Source organism: Hermetia illucens, chromosome 3 (genome assembly GCF_905115235.1).
Source record: "Hermetia illucens chromosome 3, iHerIll2.2.curated.20191125, whole genome shotgun sequence".
In the NCBI taxonomy this organism is placed as follows: domain Eukaryota; kingdom Metazoa; phylum Arthropoda; class Insecta; order Diptera; family Stratiomyidae; genus Hermetia; species Hermetia illucens.
This window is the reverse complement of record NC_051851.1, coordinates 128,985,566-129,004,608: the sequence shown is the minus strand read 5'-3', so window position 1 is coordinate 129,004,608 and position 19,043 is coordinate 128,985,566. Positions and strand designations below refer to the sequence as shown.

Below are 19,043 nucleotides of genomic sequence, written 5' to 3'. Positions count from 1 at the left end.
TGCACGGTATCCTGCGTATCCGCTTAGGAATTGAGTTAGGTCGTAACTAACCTCAACGTGCCTTCGTTTGGTCCATTTTGAGACATCTGGAATTATCCTGTGTATCCAGCGGTCTTTAGGTGAATCATCTCATCTTTTCTCACCATTCAAAAATAGATTCGCTTCATGATAATTGCCGACGATAGGTATAGGACTCGCCGATTGCATAGAGGCGTCGACCCTCGTCTGATGTTGTACGATAAGCACACGACGTTCGCAATGCACTCAATCGGTATGGGGCTGCAATTTTTCATCACATCTAACTTCCAAGACGCTGCCCGGACTGGAGATGCATAAAGCAAGATGCAGCTGACAACTTTCGACATAAGGAGACGACCGTTTTGCCTTGGGCCACCTATATTTGCTAACATTGTTGTCAGCAATGAAGCCACCCGATAGCTTTCTTTGCTCAATTTTTAAAATGGGGCTTGAATTTCAGTCTCTGGTCAACCATGACTCTTAGGTATTTAAGCGTTGGCTGCGACAATAAGATATCACATCTGAACATTTCTCATTATGATGATGGTGTATGATGTGTTCGCAAATCCTGATTTTTATCGACGATCAAAACTACCTCGGTTTTAGGCTCTGCGAGTGTCAGACCAGCTTCCTCGTTTGTGAGTATCTCGATCTCATCAATATCTTGCGCCACGATAATAACTCCGATGTGGTCTGCGAAGCCAATGATTGTCACTCCTTTTTATCTACAGGAGAGGACCGAGGACTGATCCTTGTGAAACCTGGCGGGTGTTTGCTATATGTCTTGGGTCCATCGTTCGAAACGTAACACAATAAAAAAAAATTCCATGACTATGCGCACCAGGTATTTAGAAGCGCATTATTTTGCCGCATGAAAGGCATTCTTCGCATCGAGGGTAACTACCGCGCGAGATTTATTGGCCTCCATTGCTTTTTCCGCAATTTCCGTCAACGTGCTAATCGTGTTGACAGTAGATCTTGCCTTTCGGAATGCGAACTGCCTTTCTGAGGGACCACCTTGCTTTTCTGTGATTGGTACAATCCTATTGAAGATGACCCTTTCGAAGAGTTTACCGATGCCGTTTAACAAGCAAATAGACCTCTAAGACGAAGGATCATCCAAAGGTTTATTTGGCTTCGGGATTAGTACAAGCTTCTGTTTTCTCTACTTTTCCGGGAAAATCCCATCTTTGAAGCACGTCTCAAGTGTTTCAGCGAACCAGTTTGGAACTGTTTTGATAGCCACTGTCAGTGCTTTATTCGGAATGCCGTCTAAACCTTGGGCTTTATTTTCGGCAATCTTTTTCGCGACAGTGGGTACGTTCGATTCACTTGAAACTTGTGGGAAGAGAGTACTAATGATACCCTGCAGGAAATCAGGGTTGGATTCGAGTCTGTCACCCCGTATTTATTCGGAAACAGTTAAACCGATTGTCAGGAGATTTGGTGAGAACTTGTGGTCTGTGAATCCCTTTATATATAGCAAGTGGCACCATTTCATGCTGAGTTTAAGAGGGCGAAGGGTGGATGCAAATTTTTTTGGCAGAATATGGCTACGTGGGGTATCAAATGAAAGGGCTCAATGAGCACTTTTCAAAACTAGTTCTATAATTGATATCGGGTGAACCATAGGAAAGTGAGGGCTCAAAATATGACGTGTAACAGGTCTCGTCCAAGCGAAAAATTTACAAAAATACATCCCGTTCCGAAATGTGCACAAATAAAGTTAATAATAGTATATTAGGATTTTATGTGAATTTCTTGCATTCCAAAACGTGTATGACGTTATCTAACATATCAATTTGCCAATAGCACAACGAAGTGAGGTCATATGAATGAGGGCCTGAGGGAAACATTTCGTTTTAGTTTTTCTAATCATTTATATATCAATATCCTTCTTTGTTCCTTCAGCAGCTCCTCCTGTATTTGGATGATTGCGGAGCCAACCGCAAGCCACTTCTCCTCAAACTCCAGCATCTCAGTAACCAAGCTTTGCGGGGTCACGCTCCTGCCCAGCACCTGGCTTAAGCTCCTTCTCTCCATCGCAAATCGTGGGCAGTGAAACATCACATGCTCTGGATCCTCCGGTATGCCATCGAATCTGGGACAGTTCGGAGAATTATCCAACCCAAAGCGGTGCAGATACTGCCTGTAGCAACCACCGTGTCCAGTGAGGAACTGGGTAATGTGGTAGTTGGTCTCCCCATGTTTTCACTCAAGCCACACCCTAATGTTGGGAATGAGCCTGTACGTCCACCGACCTTTCGTAGACTCGTACCATCTGCGTTGCCAGAGATCAAGCGACTCTGACCTTGCCGCATTTCTACGCTGTGCATGCCCCTCCATACTTCTTGCATTGTACAGGACACCCATTTCTTTTGCCAGAATGTCAAACCGGATCATGCCTGCCACTACTAATACTGCCTCATCTGATGTACTTCTAAAAGCACTGCAAACCCTCAAAGCCATACGCCGGTAAACCGAGTTCACCTGCTTTCGTCTCTGAGAATTTGCAAGCGCCTCTGTCCACACAAGCGACGAGTAGAGCAGATGGAGCGCACCACTCCGGCTAGCACCAACCTCCGGCAATGTTTCGGTCCACCAATATTTGGCAACATTTTTGCAAGTGCCGTGGTGGCACTGGCTGCCTTTTGGCATGCATACTCTAGGTGTTCCCTAAAACTCAATTTGGTGTCAATTATTACCCCCAGGTATTTGATAGCCGGCTTTGATACGACCGTATGTCCACCGACCTCCACTTCCACAGTGTTATTTTTCCTCCGGTTCGTTATTAAGACCGCTTCCGTTTTCGCGTCCACCAAGGTCAGCCCGGCCTTTTCTAGCCAGGACTTTACCGCTCTCACTGTTTCTGTTGCGTAAACCTCCACATCTTCTGGGTGCTTTGCTGCAACAACCACAGCTAGGTCATCCGCAAAGCCGACAATCGTAGTCCCCTCTGGGACGAGAAGAGCAAGCACCCCCTTATACATGATATTCCACAACAGGGGACCAAGTACCGATCCCTGTGGTACCCCGGCTGTGACAATGTACTCTTTGGGGCCCTCATCCGTCCCGTACCAAAGAGTCCTCTCTGAGAGGTAGTTTTCCACCAAATAAGTATCCGGGGACACATATGTCAGCCACCGCCCCTTCAATTCTATTCCAGTTGGCCGAGTTGAATGCGTTTTTCACATCCAATGCCGCCATGGCACAGCAGTCGCGAAAAATGAGTGCACCTTTTGCCAGGTTTACCACCATGCTAATTGCGTGTACCGTAGAGTGGGCGCGTGGCAAACCAAACTGGCGTTCCGACAAACCATTGCTGGCAGGAGTCTGTTGTAGATGACTCTCTCCATCATCTTCCCCATTGTATCCAACAGGCAGATAGGACGATACGACGGTGGGTTTCCAGGTGGCTTGCCAGGCTTTGGAAGCAACACCAACTTTTGCTTTTTCCACTGGGCAGGGAATATTCCTTCTTTTAGGCACGCCTGGAAGGTGTTAGCGAAAAGGTCGGGCTTAGTCTTCACTGCCAGTTTCAAAGCTCGGTTGGAGATGCCATCCAAACCTGGGGCCTTGTTGTCACCGAACCTACCACATATTTTCCGCAGCTCCTCCACAGTTACAGGCGGTATTATGCCGTCATTTAGCTGGACAAAAATTTGCCTTCCCCTATTTTCGTGGTGAGGGTACAGAGTGGTAACAATCTGTTTCAGAAGGCGCGGACAGGTCATCTGGGGTCATTTCCGCAGCCTTTTCATCACCACTCTGTAAGCCTCGCCCCAAGGGTTTACGTCGGCATGGTCGCACAGCTGTTTGAAGCAGTTCTTTTTGCTCCTCCGAATGGCTTCCTTTAGGCGGCCACGCAATTGCTTGTGTGTCTCCTCTCGACCGTCGCCACCGGGTTTTCCCCTGAGCCTCTGGCAAAGCGTCCTTGCCCGAAAACATGCGGCTCGCAAACTTGCGATTTCGTTGTTCCACCAGTAGTTGGATTGCCTACTGGGGAGCAATCGCCTTCTGGGCATAGTAGCATCGCATGCTTCCGTCACCCATTGAGTGATCTGGGTGGCTTTCTCTCCAGCCGTACCATTCAGGGATATGTCAGATTTGAGCACCGCGGAAAACGTGTCCCCCTCGAAAGCTTTCACTGTCCAGCCAAGCCTACCACCCGGCATTCTGCGAAAACTCTTTTTCGAGCTCGATCGGCCCTTGATCTCTATGCAGATTGCCTGGTGGTCGCTGTGAGTATAGTCCTCACTGACATGCCAAGCAATTCTACTGGCTAAAGTGGCACTCACGTATGTCAGGTCCACTGTAGACCCCAGGCCCCTTCCCCGGAAAGTGTACGAAGACCGAACATTCGCCAGTACCACGTCCAGCTCCGCGAATGCTTCGAGGAGAACACGTCCCCTGACATTAGTTATTCGGCTGCCCCATTCAAGAGCCGACGCATTGAAATCGCCTCCTATTATGATCGGCCAACGTCCTCTTGCATCCAAAACAAGAGCGGCAAGCATCCGCTCATACTGATGAAGCCCTCCTTCGTGTGCTCCATTATTTCCTGGAAGGCTTGTTCTCCACAAGTCCACAGCGCTGCTTGGCCCGTTTGGTCTTTGACCCAAACGCTACCACCGTGGTTTCGGCATGGTTCACTTAGTATGGCCACATCGATGTTTTTCTCGCGGATGGTTTGCGCGAGTAGATCCTGCGTCGCCTCGCAGTGGTTGAGGTTGATTTGTATCAACCTGAGCATAAAATCTTTATAAACGAAGCACCAGTTTCCGGTATTCCGACTTGTTTATTAAAGTTGAAGCGTCCGGTTTTTTAAGGGTTTATGTAAAACAAAACCTTGTCAAAATCGGTTCACTATCTGTCTGTCTCTCTGTCTGTCAAACGCACTTTTCCGTACGAAATTCAGTGACAGATGGGAACTATGAAATCCCACGCATATAGCGAGGGATACAAATTTAGGTGAAGTTTAAAGGGGGACTCCCCATACATGCAAAGAGGATGTAAAAAATTTTTTTACCGGATATAGTCGTGTGATATTAGTTTTGGCGTGAATTGCAAAGTGCGCGAGTAAGAAGTCAAAATGTATGCACTTAGAGTGAGACAGGACCCCTTTTTGGAAACTACCCAACCCAAAAATACGAAAAAAAATGAGGGTGGTGTGCTTAGATGAAATCTGGAATCCAGGCCTGAAAATATTTGCCATTTTGATATCTGTTCAAATAACCTTACTAATAGTATATTACAAACTTTTAGAAATCGACTAAAAAAGCCCCTTTAAGTTCATCCTCCGAATACCAGCATAGCAGCATAGCGAACATTATCAATGCGTACACATGCCAAATTTCATGGAAATTTGGCCATTAACGCCTAAGCTATAGTAGTTAAAACTTTCGCGCAATTTCGCGCGCATTTACTTCTTCTAAAGCCATGCAAATAAGATGCTGACGTCATAATTAACTATTATCTATACAGTGCTTTCCATCAAATGATTTATTTAAATCGCTTTCTAAAAAATAGCGGGGAATGGAATTTTTAACTATGTGGCACGAAACTGTCATGCATTCATCGCTCCTCACATCTTCTTCTTTTTCTTCAGCTTTTGTCCCGTTCACAAGCGGGGTCGGCTCATCGTGATCGGTTTCGTCATTTTATTTTATCAAATGCCTGATCTGGATGTAATCACGAGGCTTTTAAATCCCCATCCAGCGTATCAAGCCACCATTGTTTCGACCGGCGTTTTGGTTGCTTACCATTGACTTCGATGTTCAGACCAATCTTGGAAAGTGAATTCTCTTCAGCACGACTTGCGTGACTATACCATCGAAGACGCCTCTCTCGCAGTTTTTCCACGACCGGTGCAACCCCATATTGTCGCGGATATCCTCATTTCGGATGTGATCAAAACGTGTCACGCCACTGATCTAACGCAAAATTTTCGTCTCCATTACCGCGAGACGCCGTTCATTGTCTTTTATAGTCTTCCAATACTCAGAACTATAGAGAGCGCCATTGCGGTAAATTTTAGATTTGAGACGTTCGTTGATCGCAAAGAACACCAGTTGGGAAATGCCACTTCATCCAGGTTACGTTAATGCGTGAAGAAATTTCATTACCGTTCCATTGGCTGATAGTATTGACCCGAGATATTTAATTCGCTCAGTTCTGGGCTACTGAAGCGGAGTACTGAACGATTTATTTAAAAATATTATCGGGCTTTGGAGATATTTGACTTGAACGTAGTTTGCAGTAACTGTCCAACTTATTGTTTAGTAGTCTGTACATATACACTTCCTTCAATATCTTCATGCAACTTTCTAAACCCTTAATTTGTTGGAAAGTTTATCATCACTCACTCATCATTCCATTTCCATTACACCGACCACAGGAAGCTATAAACGACTCTAACTATTATCAACGTTCATAACGAGGCGTTACAATATACTTCGCCAAGGGTTTCATCTTATCTTTGGGAGTTACATAAAATTCATTAATTAACCTCTACAAAATGAAAGGTGAAAGCTAAAAGAAAAAATGAGATCGCTACTAAATGTCCTATCACTATCAAGACGTGAATAAGGCGCGACTTGACACCCAAATGGATACCAAAGAAAAGGGTAACAAAAAACCCTTTGATACCCAACTTTATATTCTATGATGTTCTCAACGACCATCCACCCATACAGAAAGCGATATATTTGGCTTGCTGGATGGATAGCTTTCAAGTAGCTGGGCGGCGAGGAGCAACAGACGAAATATGGACAGCAGGCGGATGTATAAATCTGGCGAGTTAGAAGATAAGAAAAGTCCTTGAAAGGGACCTCGTATAATGGATTTTCTCGTTTTACAATTTACAAAAAGTAGCTGTGGGCTATTTGCAATTTTTTCTTTCCGTCTTGAAGAAAGTGCTCCCCGGAGACACAATCCCATCCCAGAAAATATGAAAGTAGAAAGGAGCCAGAAAAGGCTGAAATTGCGAATTAGGAATGGAAACTGCATACCCGCAGATCTTCGTACCTTTATAAATAGGAAGGGATAAGAATTGATCGATTCAAATTTAGGTTACATTTTTAAAGTGCTCTTGGAACGTCTTTTTTCGGTTCCTTTCAAGTTTACTAAACGGAACCATCCAGAATTCTCCCTAAGGGTGTTTATGCGAAAATGTTTGCTCACTGTTTTTTTGTCGAATAATTAATTCAGTAAATAAGATTAGAAATTTTAAAATATTATAAGATGAAAAGATTAGGGCTTTCCACTGTTTCTCGATTAAGAGAAAATTTATGGCATTAAGATGTTCTCAAGTCAATTGCGTACTTTCGTTTCTTTCGTGCACGGTGTTAATTGCTCCTGGTATCAATCAAACTTTCCTGAAGTCAAGGAAAAAAGTTTTTGCTACGTTATCAAAATGTTATATTATTAGGCGTGTTATAGACGGGGGCTAGATATGACGCCATTATTTCTACATCACGCAAAGGAGCGTAACTTTTAGGAGTTCATTATGGTTCGATTAACACATTTTTGATGAGATGGAGGAGTTCTTAGAAACCACTGAATTCACTGCAATTGACAAACCAATTCCTGGTTTATTTAGAAGTTTGAAAAAAGTAACCTAAAAGTTAACTTCAAAATAATAAATAAATGTAAGTCCTGATTGGCACCTAAAGACCCTCTTGAAATTAAATATTTACAAAGCATATACTTTACTATAATTCTAACATAAACATACCATTTGTCATATGTTCTTCCCTTTCTTGGAACTTTTCTAAATTTGAGGTTGCTGTACAGAATTAGTGAATGTTATTTAATTTGTCCCGGAATTGCTGTTGTCGAATTGCTGAGATCCTGTATCCTTTTCGTATTCGATAATTTATTGCAACTCCTTCACGCACAATAATGCGTCCGCGACAATATTGTCGCAACCGGTGATGAAATGCCCAATATAATGTGAATGGCTAAATTGACATCGAGCACTAGTTCTTTTTATGGAAGATAACGTAAAGATGGTGAACTCCCTTGCCTCCACTTTATGACGAAAGTGTTTTATTGCTCGGTAAATAGCCAGTAGTTCTCGGTCGTACGATCCGTATTTACATTTCGCTGAACCGAGCTTTCTTTCTTGCTCCAATTGCGAAGTTGAATGCATCACAGAAGCTGGCTAAATATACGTCAAATTTTGGATGTGCAACCAACGTTGCCTGTTTAGTGCGTTTAGGAAGCTTCAAAAGTTGGATTAGTTTCGCTGGTCCTGTTGATTGGTGAATTTTCATTAATTCTGCCTTTAGGAATCTCGTTGAGTGGTGCCTGCACTGCTGTTGCTTTGGGTATGAACCTTCTGTAAAAATTCAACATACCCAAGAATGCTCTGAGCTGCTTCACGTTGGTTGGTTGCGGGTATGACTGGATTGCTTTGACTTTGATTGGCAAGGGACGTTTGATTGGCAAGGAACATGTCCCCTCCTTTGGGACAAGCTATCCTAACAAACTGATTTCGTAGTGACTACCATTGAAGCAGATGCATTCACCATTACTCCAGTAAAACGGAGAGAGAGTTCTAAATTGGCTGGCATGCTTTTCACGTGAAGATGGAGCGACTAATATGTCTTCGATATAGGCATTGCAGAAGTACAAACCTCTCGAAGTCTCGTCGATGAATCTTTGGAACGTTTTGGGCCGGATCCTGTAGGCCGAATCTCATAAACGAAAACTCGAAAAGACCGAATGGTTTTGTGATGGCAGGTTTCTTCAGCTATCGAGATCTGGTTAAAGAGTAAGTCTATTGTTGAAAAAACACTTTTACCATAGAGCGTTTGTGTGCGATATTGGATGTTCCGGACTGGTTTCTTGTAGGCGCAAGTTCGAGCGTTATACTTTTAAGTGCCATATGCAAGGGCGTAGCGCATGGACTATTTGATGGACGCGCCGATCCTAGTTGAATCGTGGCATTGAATTACTTTTCGCGATGTTCAGCTTGTTTGGAGCTAATCGTCTAAGTTTTAAAGCAGCTGGTGGTCCTGATGTTTAGATCGGTGAAATGCCATTTTTCCAGTTTTATCCGAGTAAGCTTCAACCGGTTTAATCTTATCCAATAGAGAACGTGTCAATGTTCACGGTCACTCTGGATTATCCATCATCATGGTCTACCACTCAGGGGTTATGGTGAGTATGAAGGGAGAAGCTGAAGCTCTACTGTTCAATCTCGTTGAAAAATCAGGGCGGTTACTACCTCGCCCGCCTCCCCCTTTAAAAAGTTAAGCCGGCTCAAATTCTAGGCCTTTTGATATCGTCATGGTAGATTTAGGTTTGCCAAACCCAATCCCCGAGATAAAGATGATAAGGAGGACATGTAGGAGGAAGAAAGAGGATCACCCTTTCTACTCCTGCTAAAAACCCATAGCGAATACTACTCATTAACTAGGCGCAGTTCAACTGCTGAATTTTTCAATTTAGGAGATTCTAAGAATGCGTCCTGTCTTTTCAACTATGTTGAGCAAAATAAAATTTTATAGTTTTTATATAATAATAAGAATACACGTTGGCGCGACAATCAGGATCAGGGCCTTGAAGTGTGTTAGACCATTTCATTCAAGACCATAACGGCACACTGCACGATTACAGTACCCTGTAGGAGACAATGTGGTCAGCATTGTGCTCACTTGTGATTATTACCCTGATTTGGCTCAAGTACTTATTCCCAGCTGAGTCGACTGGTATCCGCCGCCAAGTCACGGTACAAATCTCACTGTTAGCAGTGAGGTCTGGACCGCGACTTTCCGTATGATATCTTAATGCTCTAACCACTGAACTATTCTTTTATATGCTTACTAAAAATGTTTTGTTAAATGTCTCGAGTAAAACGTGTCTGAGAGAAAGACATCGGTCCAATTAGGATGAGGGTCTATTTTACACTAAAATAGTCTTCTTATTTTTGTTCAGCTTTTGTCCCGTTCACAATCGGGGCCGGCTCATCGTGATCGGTTTCCCCATTTGGTTCTATCAAATGCTTGATTTGGATGCAATTGCGGCCAAATTTCAAATCCACATCTAGCGTATCAAGCCACCGTTGTTTTGGCTGGCCTTCTGGTCGTTTACCAATGACTTTGGTGTTCACACCAATTTCGGCAAGTGCATTCTCGTTAACGTGAATTACGTAACCATACCATCGAAGACGCCTCTCTCGTAATTTTTCCACGATCGGTGCAACTCCATATCGATCGCGATGAATTTTACACAAAAACAGGAAGGACACTTTATACTCTAGATGTACATTATCCCTTTTTCAAACTACTACCAAACTACCGAGTATGCTTCATTGGGGTTGGTCATCAGACACTTTTTGTTCTAATTCAATTTGAGACCGTGTTGCATGAGTGGATCAGACAAATCGGATGGTTTTCTACCTTACTCAATAACGTGATCTTCACTTTCCAAAGCCCAGTTGATGTGATCAGGTCCTATTACTTTCCTCGATTTGATTTACTCTTTTTTTCTCGTCTTCACACACTCGCTCGGGTCACATCGATCGGTTTTTTACTTCCCGGTTGGTATTCTTGCAAATCTGCTATTTGTTTAGTGTTTTATTGACGAACAACTTATGATAGTGGACCTTCATTTGGACATCGTCATTCATCGATTCGATGATGTTTTATGCTTGATAACGTATTCCTCTTTTCTAATGAGAATATAATGAATTTGTGTTTTATTGCTTTCTCTATAAAATATAGAACAAGTCGGAATACCGGAAGCTCGTGCTTCGGATATAAAGGTTTTGTGTTCATCTTATGTAAGAAATTTCAACGCACATTTTTCTATCCGTATATAGCTACAAATCCAACATAATCCTTCATATTTTTCCAAACTACGAGACATACCTACATATTACAGCCATAGATATTACGCTCACCCTAAACAAACAAACTGTCTATTTCCGAATACTGTACACATATATACACGTATATAAATTGATCGTACTCATATTTCCGATTTACTTCTTATATCTATCTGAATTAGGCACTACCCGCAAACTTCATTAGCACGCATATATTATATACCTACATGCACACATGTCTGGTTGGCAAATTATTAAAAAAACTAAAACAAAATAATTCTCTGCGACCCAGTTCACAAGAACTCATTTCGTTGGGTTATTGACGAATTGATATGTGATGTTGACGTCATACAGGTTGTAGGATCCACGAAATTCACAAAAAATTGTAAAGTTTCACCCCCTATAACTTTGTTAATAATAATTGGATTTTCTTCAAACTTGACCAAATTGTGCATTATGTCCTTCGTTACACGCATGCCAAATTTTGTACTTCTGGGATGAACATAAGGGGGGTTGCCGGGTAAATTTCTAAAATGTGGAAATATACTATTATTAACTTTATTTGTGCAGATATCGGAACCGGATATATATTTCAAAAAGCCCACGGACCCTCTTCCCGCCCAACCGGACCGAGGGGCGACCAACCTAAGGATGGGCTGAAGGCAACATCCAAAGGCCCGCATCACAGCGATGATGCGTTTTAACGCAAAGTGTGTGCGACCATGCGAAAATGTATTGCTACATCCCGATTGTCGCAAACACTTCAGCCAATGACGCGGAGGTCCTACACTACAGAGACATGGATCTTATATTGAAGACAGTGCGGATCAAGACTGAAACCCATTAGGTCAGATTGTTACCGGACAGGACTCTTCGGACTATAGCACAGGTTGCAAGGATAACTGCTTTTTGCATCTCCATGTATAGTCCAGCCCTAAGATCGAGCGTTTTCAGCGCTTTATGTAAGTTCTGCGGGACTAATCCCGTCGCTGAAATTATTACTGGGACTACTTGGATCTTTTGTAGTCTCCAAGTCTGCTTCATATCGTCTGCCAAGGGGCCGTAGTTCCGGATTTTTTCGTGCTGTTTTTCAACAGTGTTCCGGTCCAACGGTACGGCTACATCGATTATAAAGCACGCTCGTTCTTCCTTCAGAAGCAGAACTAGATCGGGTCTGTTATGATTTACACTGTGGTCGGTGGCAATAGTGTGATCCCACAGTAGTTTGACCCGATCATTTTCCAAGATTCTCTGCGGAGTATACTTATAGTAAGGATGGTAGGTTGCCACTAAGTTATACTTCAACGCAAGGTTTTGATGGAGAATCTTGCAGACGGAGTTATGACGATTGGTGTACTCGGTACCGCTCAACATCCTGCACGCAGATGTTATGTGCTGGATGGTCTCCTCTTCACAGTTGCATAACCTACAACTGGAGTTGGTGATTGAGGAGTCGTGAAGAATGTACCGTTTATAATTTTTTGTTGGGAGCGAAGCATCCTGAATTGAAGTTAGGAATGCTTCGGTCTCATAGAAAAGTACACCATTTGTCAACCATTTGTTGGAGGCTTCGATGTCAATGCCTGACAACAACAAATTTTTTATATGACCTCCGTGAATGGGTTTCTCTTTCCACATGTCGATCTTCTGTTGGACTGAAGTAACATTCGACATGGGATCCCATTCTCTGCTTCTCAAGTTCAAAGGAGATAATTTATTATCTGCCATGACGGTAGCCTGATGTATTTGGCTAGAGGATTGTTTCTCATAGAAAAACTCACGAAGAGAATGCACTTGATTGTAGTGCAACGTTTTTAAATCAAGTACCCCCCTTCCTCCCTGATGACGTGGGATAGTGATCCTCAATTTTTCGGCAGCTCTATTGTGCATGTTATTGTTTGCAAGAACTACCCTTACCCGTCTATTGACAGATTCTAAATCAGTATTACTCCACTGTATCACACCGAAAGTGTATAGAAGGACGGGAATGGCAAAGGTGTTGATTGCCATGATTTTATTTTTCCCGTACAGCTCAGTTTTAAGGACAAGATCCAGACGCCGCTCAAATTCCCCCAGCAACTTAGATTTAATTATTGCTACAGCAGGTGTTGTTGCTTGCAATATGCCGAGGTATTTGTAGACGTCGTCCGAATCCATGCCCTCAATTCGGATGTTATTTTGGCTGTATCCTTCGTTGTCGGTGTGTTTTCCCCGAACAATTGTTTTTATGCGACATTTCTCCAAACCCAACTGCATGCCGATATCCCTGCTGAACTGGATGGTGATGTCCAGCAAGGAGCGAAGTTGGTTCTCGTCTTTGGCATACAATTTGATGTCGTCAATGTACATTAAATGGCTTAATGTACATTTCGACAATATGCCATGCTTGACTTGGAACCCGTATTTGCTTTCATGCAAAAGATGGGATAGCGGATTCAAAGCCAAACAAAACCACAGTGGGCTTAGAGAGTCGCCTTGGAAAATGCCACGCCTGATTGGTATCTCTCCTGATGTTTGCGAAGATACCGATAGCTTCGTGCTCCAATTCTTCATTACTGTTCTCAGTAGAAGAACAACATTCGGGTTGATTTTATACAAGCGTAACACTTGTAGTAACCACGAATGTGATATGGAGTCAAAGGCTGATTTATAATCGATGTAGGCTGTCGAGATGTTTCGTTTTTGGTGGACAGCCTGCTTTACAGCTACCGTATCGATTATAAGCTGTTCTTTGCAGCCTCGGGAGCCTTTTGCGCATCCTTTTTGCTCCTCAGCTATCAATTTATGAACATCAAGATGTTTTGAGATGTTCGCGCACAGAACTGAAGTGAAGACCTTGTAGATGGTAGGAAGACAAGTAATTGGTCGACATTTTGAAGGGCAAGAGACACCCTGTTCCTTGGGGATGAGGAAAGTTATCCCCTTGGTGAAAAATGGTGGAACTAAATCAGGATCGGCAATCATCTGATTAAATTGATTTGCCAATATCCTGTGAGTGCTCTTGAACCGCTTCAGCCAGAAGTTGTGAATCTTGTCAACTCCTGGCGCCTTCCAGTTACCTGCCTTGTCAAGGACTGCTTTAACGTCGACTTCAGTTACGTCAGGCATGGTCATTTCGGGGAGGGCCTCGCATGAACGCATAAGGTGTGGGAGCCACGCTGCTTCTAAATTGCAACGGCTGGATTCGCTCCAAACACTTCTCCAGAAGTCTTCTGCCTGATCCAGATTGAGGTTACTTTCCCTACCTGAGTTGATGAGATTTTTGTAGAATCCTCGTTGGTTCTGGAAGAACAAGGTGTTGTCTGCCCTTCGCTGAAAGCTTTTCTGATACCTACGGATGCGATTGGAGCATACCGCAAGTTTCTGCTTCAGCACCTCGAGGATTTCTTCGATTGGCATATCATTGGACAGATGGTAGTTTCCTATGATGTTCGCAACGCATCTGTGCACTCTTGGTGATGGATTTCCAAGGAGTGCTTGCGTCACACGACCAATCTCCTTTCTCAACTTTTCGACTCTTTTGTTGAGTCGAAACACCCAGAACGGCAAAGTCCTTCTGCGCATACCTCTGTTATTCGCTCTAAGATGTTGGTTATGGAGACGAATAACCGTGGCAGCTGCAACGTAGATCAGGCTGTGAACCTCCGTAGCAGTAATCTCGCTAGCCAAACGATCAGCCAAAATTCTGTCAACGGCAGCAATGATGTTAGTAGTTGCCGAAGTAAACTTCAGTTTTGGGATCCTTGGTCTAGCGTCTGGGAGAATCTCAGCATACTCTGTGAATGCGACCTGGAATGCGGTCAAAGCCTCATTATAAATTGGGTCGACATCCCCAGTTACTAAGCTTCTCCTGACTACTGGATTCATGGAGTGCCTTACAGGTGGAGTACTTGTGTTACTCCTTTGACTAGTCCGGTAATTTGATGACTCCAGCCCGAGCTCAAGTGAAACCTCTTGGAAGATTTGTTGCCTAGTTGGTAAGGCAACTCGGTTGTTATTCACGATCACTCGGTACTGGTTGACGACGTTCTGTTCCGGAATATGACTTAGCTCCGGAAACCGGGTTATGAACGCGTCATGTAGTCGATGTCTGTACCCTGATGGATTCCGTTCCAAATCCGTGACACGGTAATAGGCGCGGACGATAAATTCGTTGAATTGGCTCGTCCAAACCATACGACGCCTAGGTCTCCCGTCCCTGGTGGTTGACGGCATAACCGCCAAAACATCCAAGGGCGAAGAGCCGCTCTGATGTTGTTGAACGACCCTTAACCGTGTTGGGTACTGTCTTCGTGTCCCTGGGGTCCCATTTAAAGAATTTAAACCAAAGTCCCCAATTTTATTCCCACGAGTAATGGGGAACCAGTCAGCCCTGCAACAGAGCCCCAATGTTGCAATGCCCCATGGTTACCTCCAAAGGTAGGGAAGGTATTTGGAGGGGAGCCGCTGAAATACAGTGTAACGTCACTGCAATTCATCCGATAGGCGCGTCGATCCCTTCACCCCGGATTACGGATTTGTTAAGGAGGTTTACTCCCCCTGAACGGGAAGAATCGGTAAGGGAGGACGAACACAAAGGGAAACGTTCTGCTTGTCCGCGGCTACTTATTTACAAGATTAACTTGCGATATTCGTAGCTGACCCGGTGGGTCATGTCATTATCCGCAACCCATGACACGCGCCTGGTCGCATGCAGCTCTGCGTTTGCAACTCAGGTGAGGATAAACCTGGTACGCCAGGTATATATATATATATATATTGAAGGTATATATATATATATATATATATATATATATATATTGAAGCCTAGATTTCATAGAGATGCTCCACTGTGATTTTTTTCAGATTTTTCGGTTGAATAGGTTCTGAGAACGAGACCTGTTACACTTTTTGTGGGTCATATTTTGAGTCCTCACTCCTCCATGTTTCACCCAATATCAAATTTTGAACTAGTTTCGAAAAGTACTAATTGACACCTTTCATTTGATACCCCACATGGCTACATTCTGTGAAAAAAAATTTGCACCCTCCATTCATATGTATGGGGACTAAACTTAACACAAGATGGGGCCACTTACTGCATGTAAAGGGAACACCAGATTACATACTCTCACCACTTCTCGTGACAATCGGTCCAGCCGTGTCACAGACAGACAAACAGACAGACAGAGAGACAGACAGACGGACAGACGGACAAACGGACAGACAGACACCGTCTCGATTCTAATAAGGTTTTCTTTCATACACAACCTTAAAAATGTAGTATGTAGTATGTATGTAGTATGTACTGCTAAGTACAAAGCACTGAGTGTCGGCTAAATTGGTAACGCGCTTGCCACTTCCTTAGAATGTTCCAACGCCGTTACCTCCATGGCACCTACTTTCGTCTGCCTTTTGTGGGGACGTTGCCACTATTACCATTCGCAATGATAAGCCTTTGTGTCAATTAGTTCTCAGGACATGTCTTTTTCGGCCTTGGGTCGACCTATCTGTGGTGCGTTTGAGCTGAGCTACTAGTGAGCTTCCTCAACCGGTCATATAATTGTTTGACTTTTTCAATAGGGACACCGAAACTCTTAGAGATAGCAATGTCGACCCCATATTGAGTACATGGACTACAAAAGTAGAGACGGTCATAACTATTCGTACAGCGTTCGTGTTCTACGTCGCAAATTTTGTCTCCACTGCACTAAACATCTTGTAAAACGCATATTTCGATGCGTATACCTTCTACAAGGCTCCTGCAAGTTCCTCCGTTTTGCTAGTGGAGACACCAATATTTAACATGCAGACACAGATTTGTGTGGCCTGAGCTAATTTGCTTAAGTGCTGATGCCAAGGGTTGAGAAGTTTTGCTCATTTCTCGGGAGGACCGGGGGCCGTTTCACCGCATCCATTTAAGTGGACGCCCCAGCATTTTTCAGAGAGTTTTTAGAAGAGCGAGTGTTAATTTTTGTAGCAACCATAAATTCGGTTTTTTGGTTGGTCTCAGGTGGAATCTGGCACTAAATGACTATCTCATTAGGGTTTAGCATGGCAGAGTTGCTCTGTCTATACTTTGTTTATGTCTTTAACTGATTTCATAATTTTATAGGATAAGGATAGCATTAAGTATTTTGACTCAAACTCTCCATCTTTTTCTGGTTTTAAGACCAGCTTTATATAAATAACATCGTGGAGTTTCAAGATTTTCTCCATGGTGAAAATTTGGTAGTTGAAAAGTTCGCTTATACACTTTTGAAAAGGGAGTCCGCTCACTTTTCCTCCGTTCCAATGATGCCACAGGAAATTGCGTTATCCAACACATTTGTTGCAGACCATGAAACAGTTTTACTACTCACCCTTTAATAGAATGTAGCGCACTCTTATCTTTACTATTTTCTATTTCACTATTAACAGTTTGCTCCAGTTCAGTTATATTGGCAAGCCTACAGCCTACAGTCATCACACCACACCCTTTTAGCAGGACCTGGATTTTCTACTTTCAATGTAAAATTCGGCAGATAGTAACCCTTGCCCTCTTCAAAAAGCCACATCCATCCCTCAAATACCTTTTCGATATAATCCCTCGACCTTTAAAGAAACCCTGAATATTGTAGTCGTGACAATTTTCTATAAAGGGATGTGAATTTATTGGAAGAATTCGGGTTCTTCCAGCCATATGCAGAAGAACTACCGAAGGACAAATTATAAATGTTATTCACGATTTATGGGTATCTGAAACGCTATCATCGCATCACAACCTTCAATTCAATATACATAAATTGACGGTCAATAACTCATTCTCGTCCTTTTTTTCAGATCGTCGATTGACAGAAATAACAACTAAGACTTATGTATAACTGCTATGCCATCACAAAATCATCCTCTATATCACTAGTATCTTCTGGAACGTGCCAACCACAGCTACAGCCATGTTGCCCTTCAGACAATTAGTCCCCAGACAGTGGCAGCCACCCACCGAAAAACAAACAAACAAACTGGCGAGCTACGTAACATGTACAACATACACAATTGGGGATTCCATTTATTTTCTCATTGAATAAAAAGTAGAGTAAATAAAAGCAAAATCCATTATCGTAACGGAAATTGTTCAGATGAGTGCGAGGCTACAGTGCGCTCCCCTTTGCCACGGGGCTAATTAGAAGATTGGTGGAAGCATTGGAAAAATCCAAGACAGAAACGACTGCACGTGCTCATGTTCATGGAACCAGATAGAATAAGGCAACCCAAATAGATAAAATAGACTGAAAGGACTATCAATTTCGAAAACATTTAAAAAAAAATCAACAGAATTTGATCCCAATGGAGGCTTCGACAACGAACAAAACTGACTCCGCTACCGTGGAGAATGGTCCACCGTCTGCAGGAAACGATACAACTGACTTGGAAGCTTTCGACTATTTTAAGGGCGCGGATCCGGATTCACCATCCCATGCAATACTACGGGAGCTGTACCAAAGTTATCTGATGAAACAACGACGTCCTGGGCTTGTATGCTTTCTAGTTGCGTCTATATTTTTCGATCTTTGGGTAATTGCAGTGCCGCAAGGACAATCAATTGTAGCATTTGGTAAGTAAATACTTGGGAGCAGTAAATTTGTTTGGATTGAAAGGGTAGCAAAAATATAGGGTCAATAAGATTACATTATGGAAGTATTATAGTTCGAATATCTCCGCTGATGGTGCACCACATCTCTGGCTACCAAGCACTAACCCTCAACGTTAACTTAATGAAATCAATGTTTCATGAAACTCCAAAATACTTAAGGTCACTCTATTTCCACCGAAATAAAGTGTATTTTAATTAGGAGCCTTGCCACTAGGACTGCTACCCTTCTTATCACCATTTCAGTCCAGAATTTCATGTTGACCCGTAGCAGGAAACCCCATGACAGTGTCCTTTTTCCATTACTTATGCTTCGCTCTATTTGTCTCTCAACAGGCATTACTGGTGCTGTCCTGGTGTTAAATTTATGCATACTGTTATTTATCCGCTTGACGGAGGATGGAAAATGGACATCGATAGTGTGGAAGTATATTCCGGCAATTTCATGGACTTTGGCCATTGCACAAATTTCATTTTATAGCTTTTTGGAAACATTTATTACAACTAGGTAAGTGATAAAAGCGACAGAAGAACATTCTCGGGTAATAATTTACTCAATTGGGTTTGGGGTAGGCGTTGGAG

General features: G+C 43.1%; 1 protein-coding gene across 1 annotated transcript in view; it reads left to right on the top strand.

The window, feature by feature from the left end:
• LOC119652956 (adenylate cyclase type 3) overlaps positions 1-19,043 on the top strand; it is a 327,645-nt gene that overhangs the window by 75,802 nt on the left and 232,800 nt on the right. Inside the window, exons 2-3 of the mRNA XM_038057352.1 lie at positions 17,654-18,425; positions 18,798-18,969. Of these exons, the coding sequence (XP_037913280.1) occupies positions 18,158-18,425; positions 18,798-18,969 (440 nt within the window). The 5' untranslated portion in view covers positions 17,654-18,157. The remainder of the gene's footprint in view (positions 1-17,653; positions 18,426-18,797; positions 18,970-19,043) is intronic.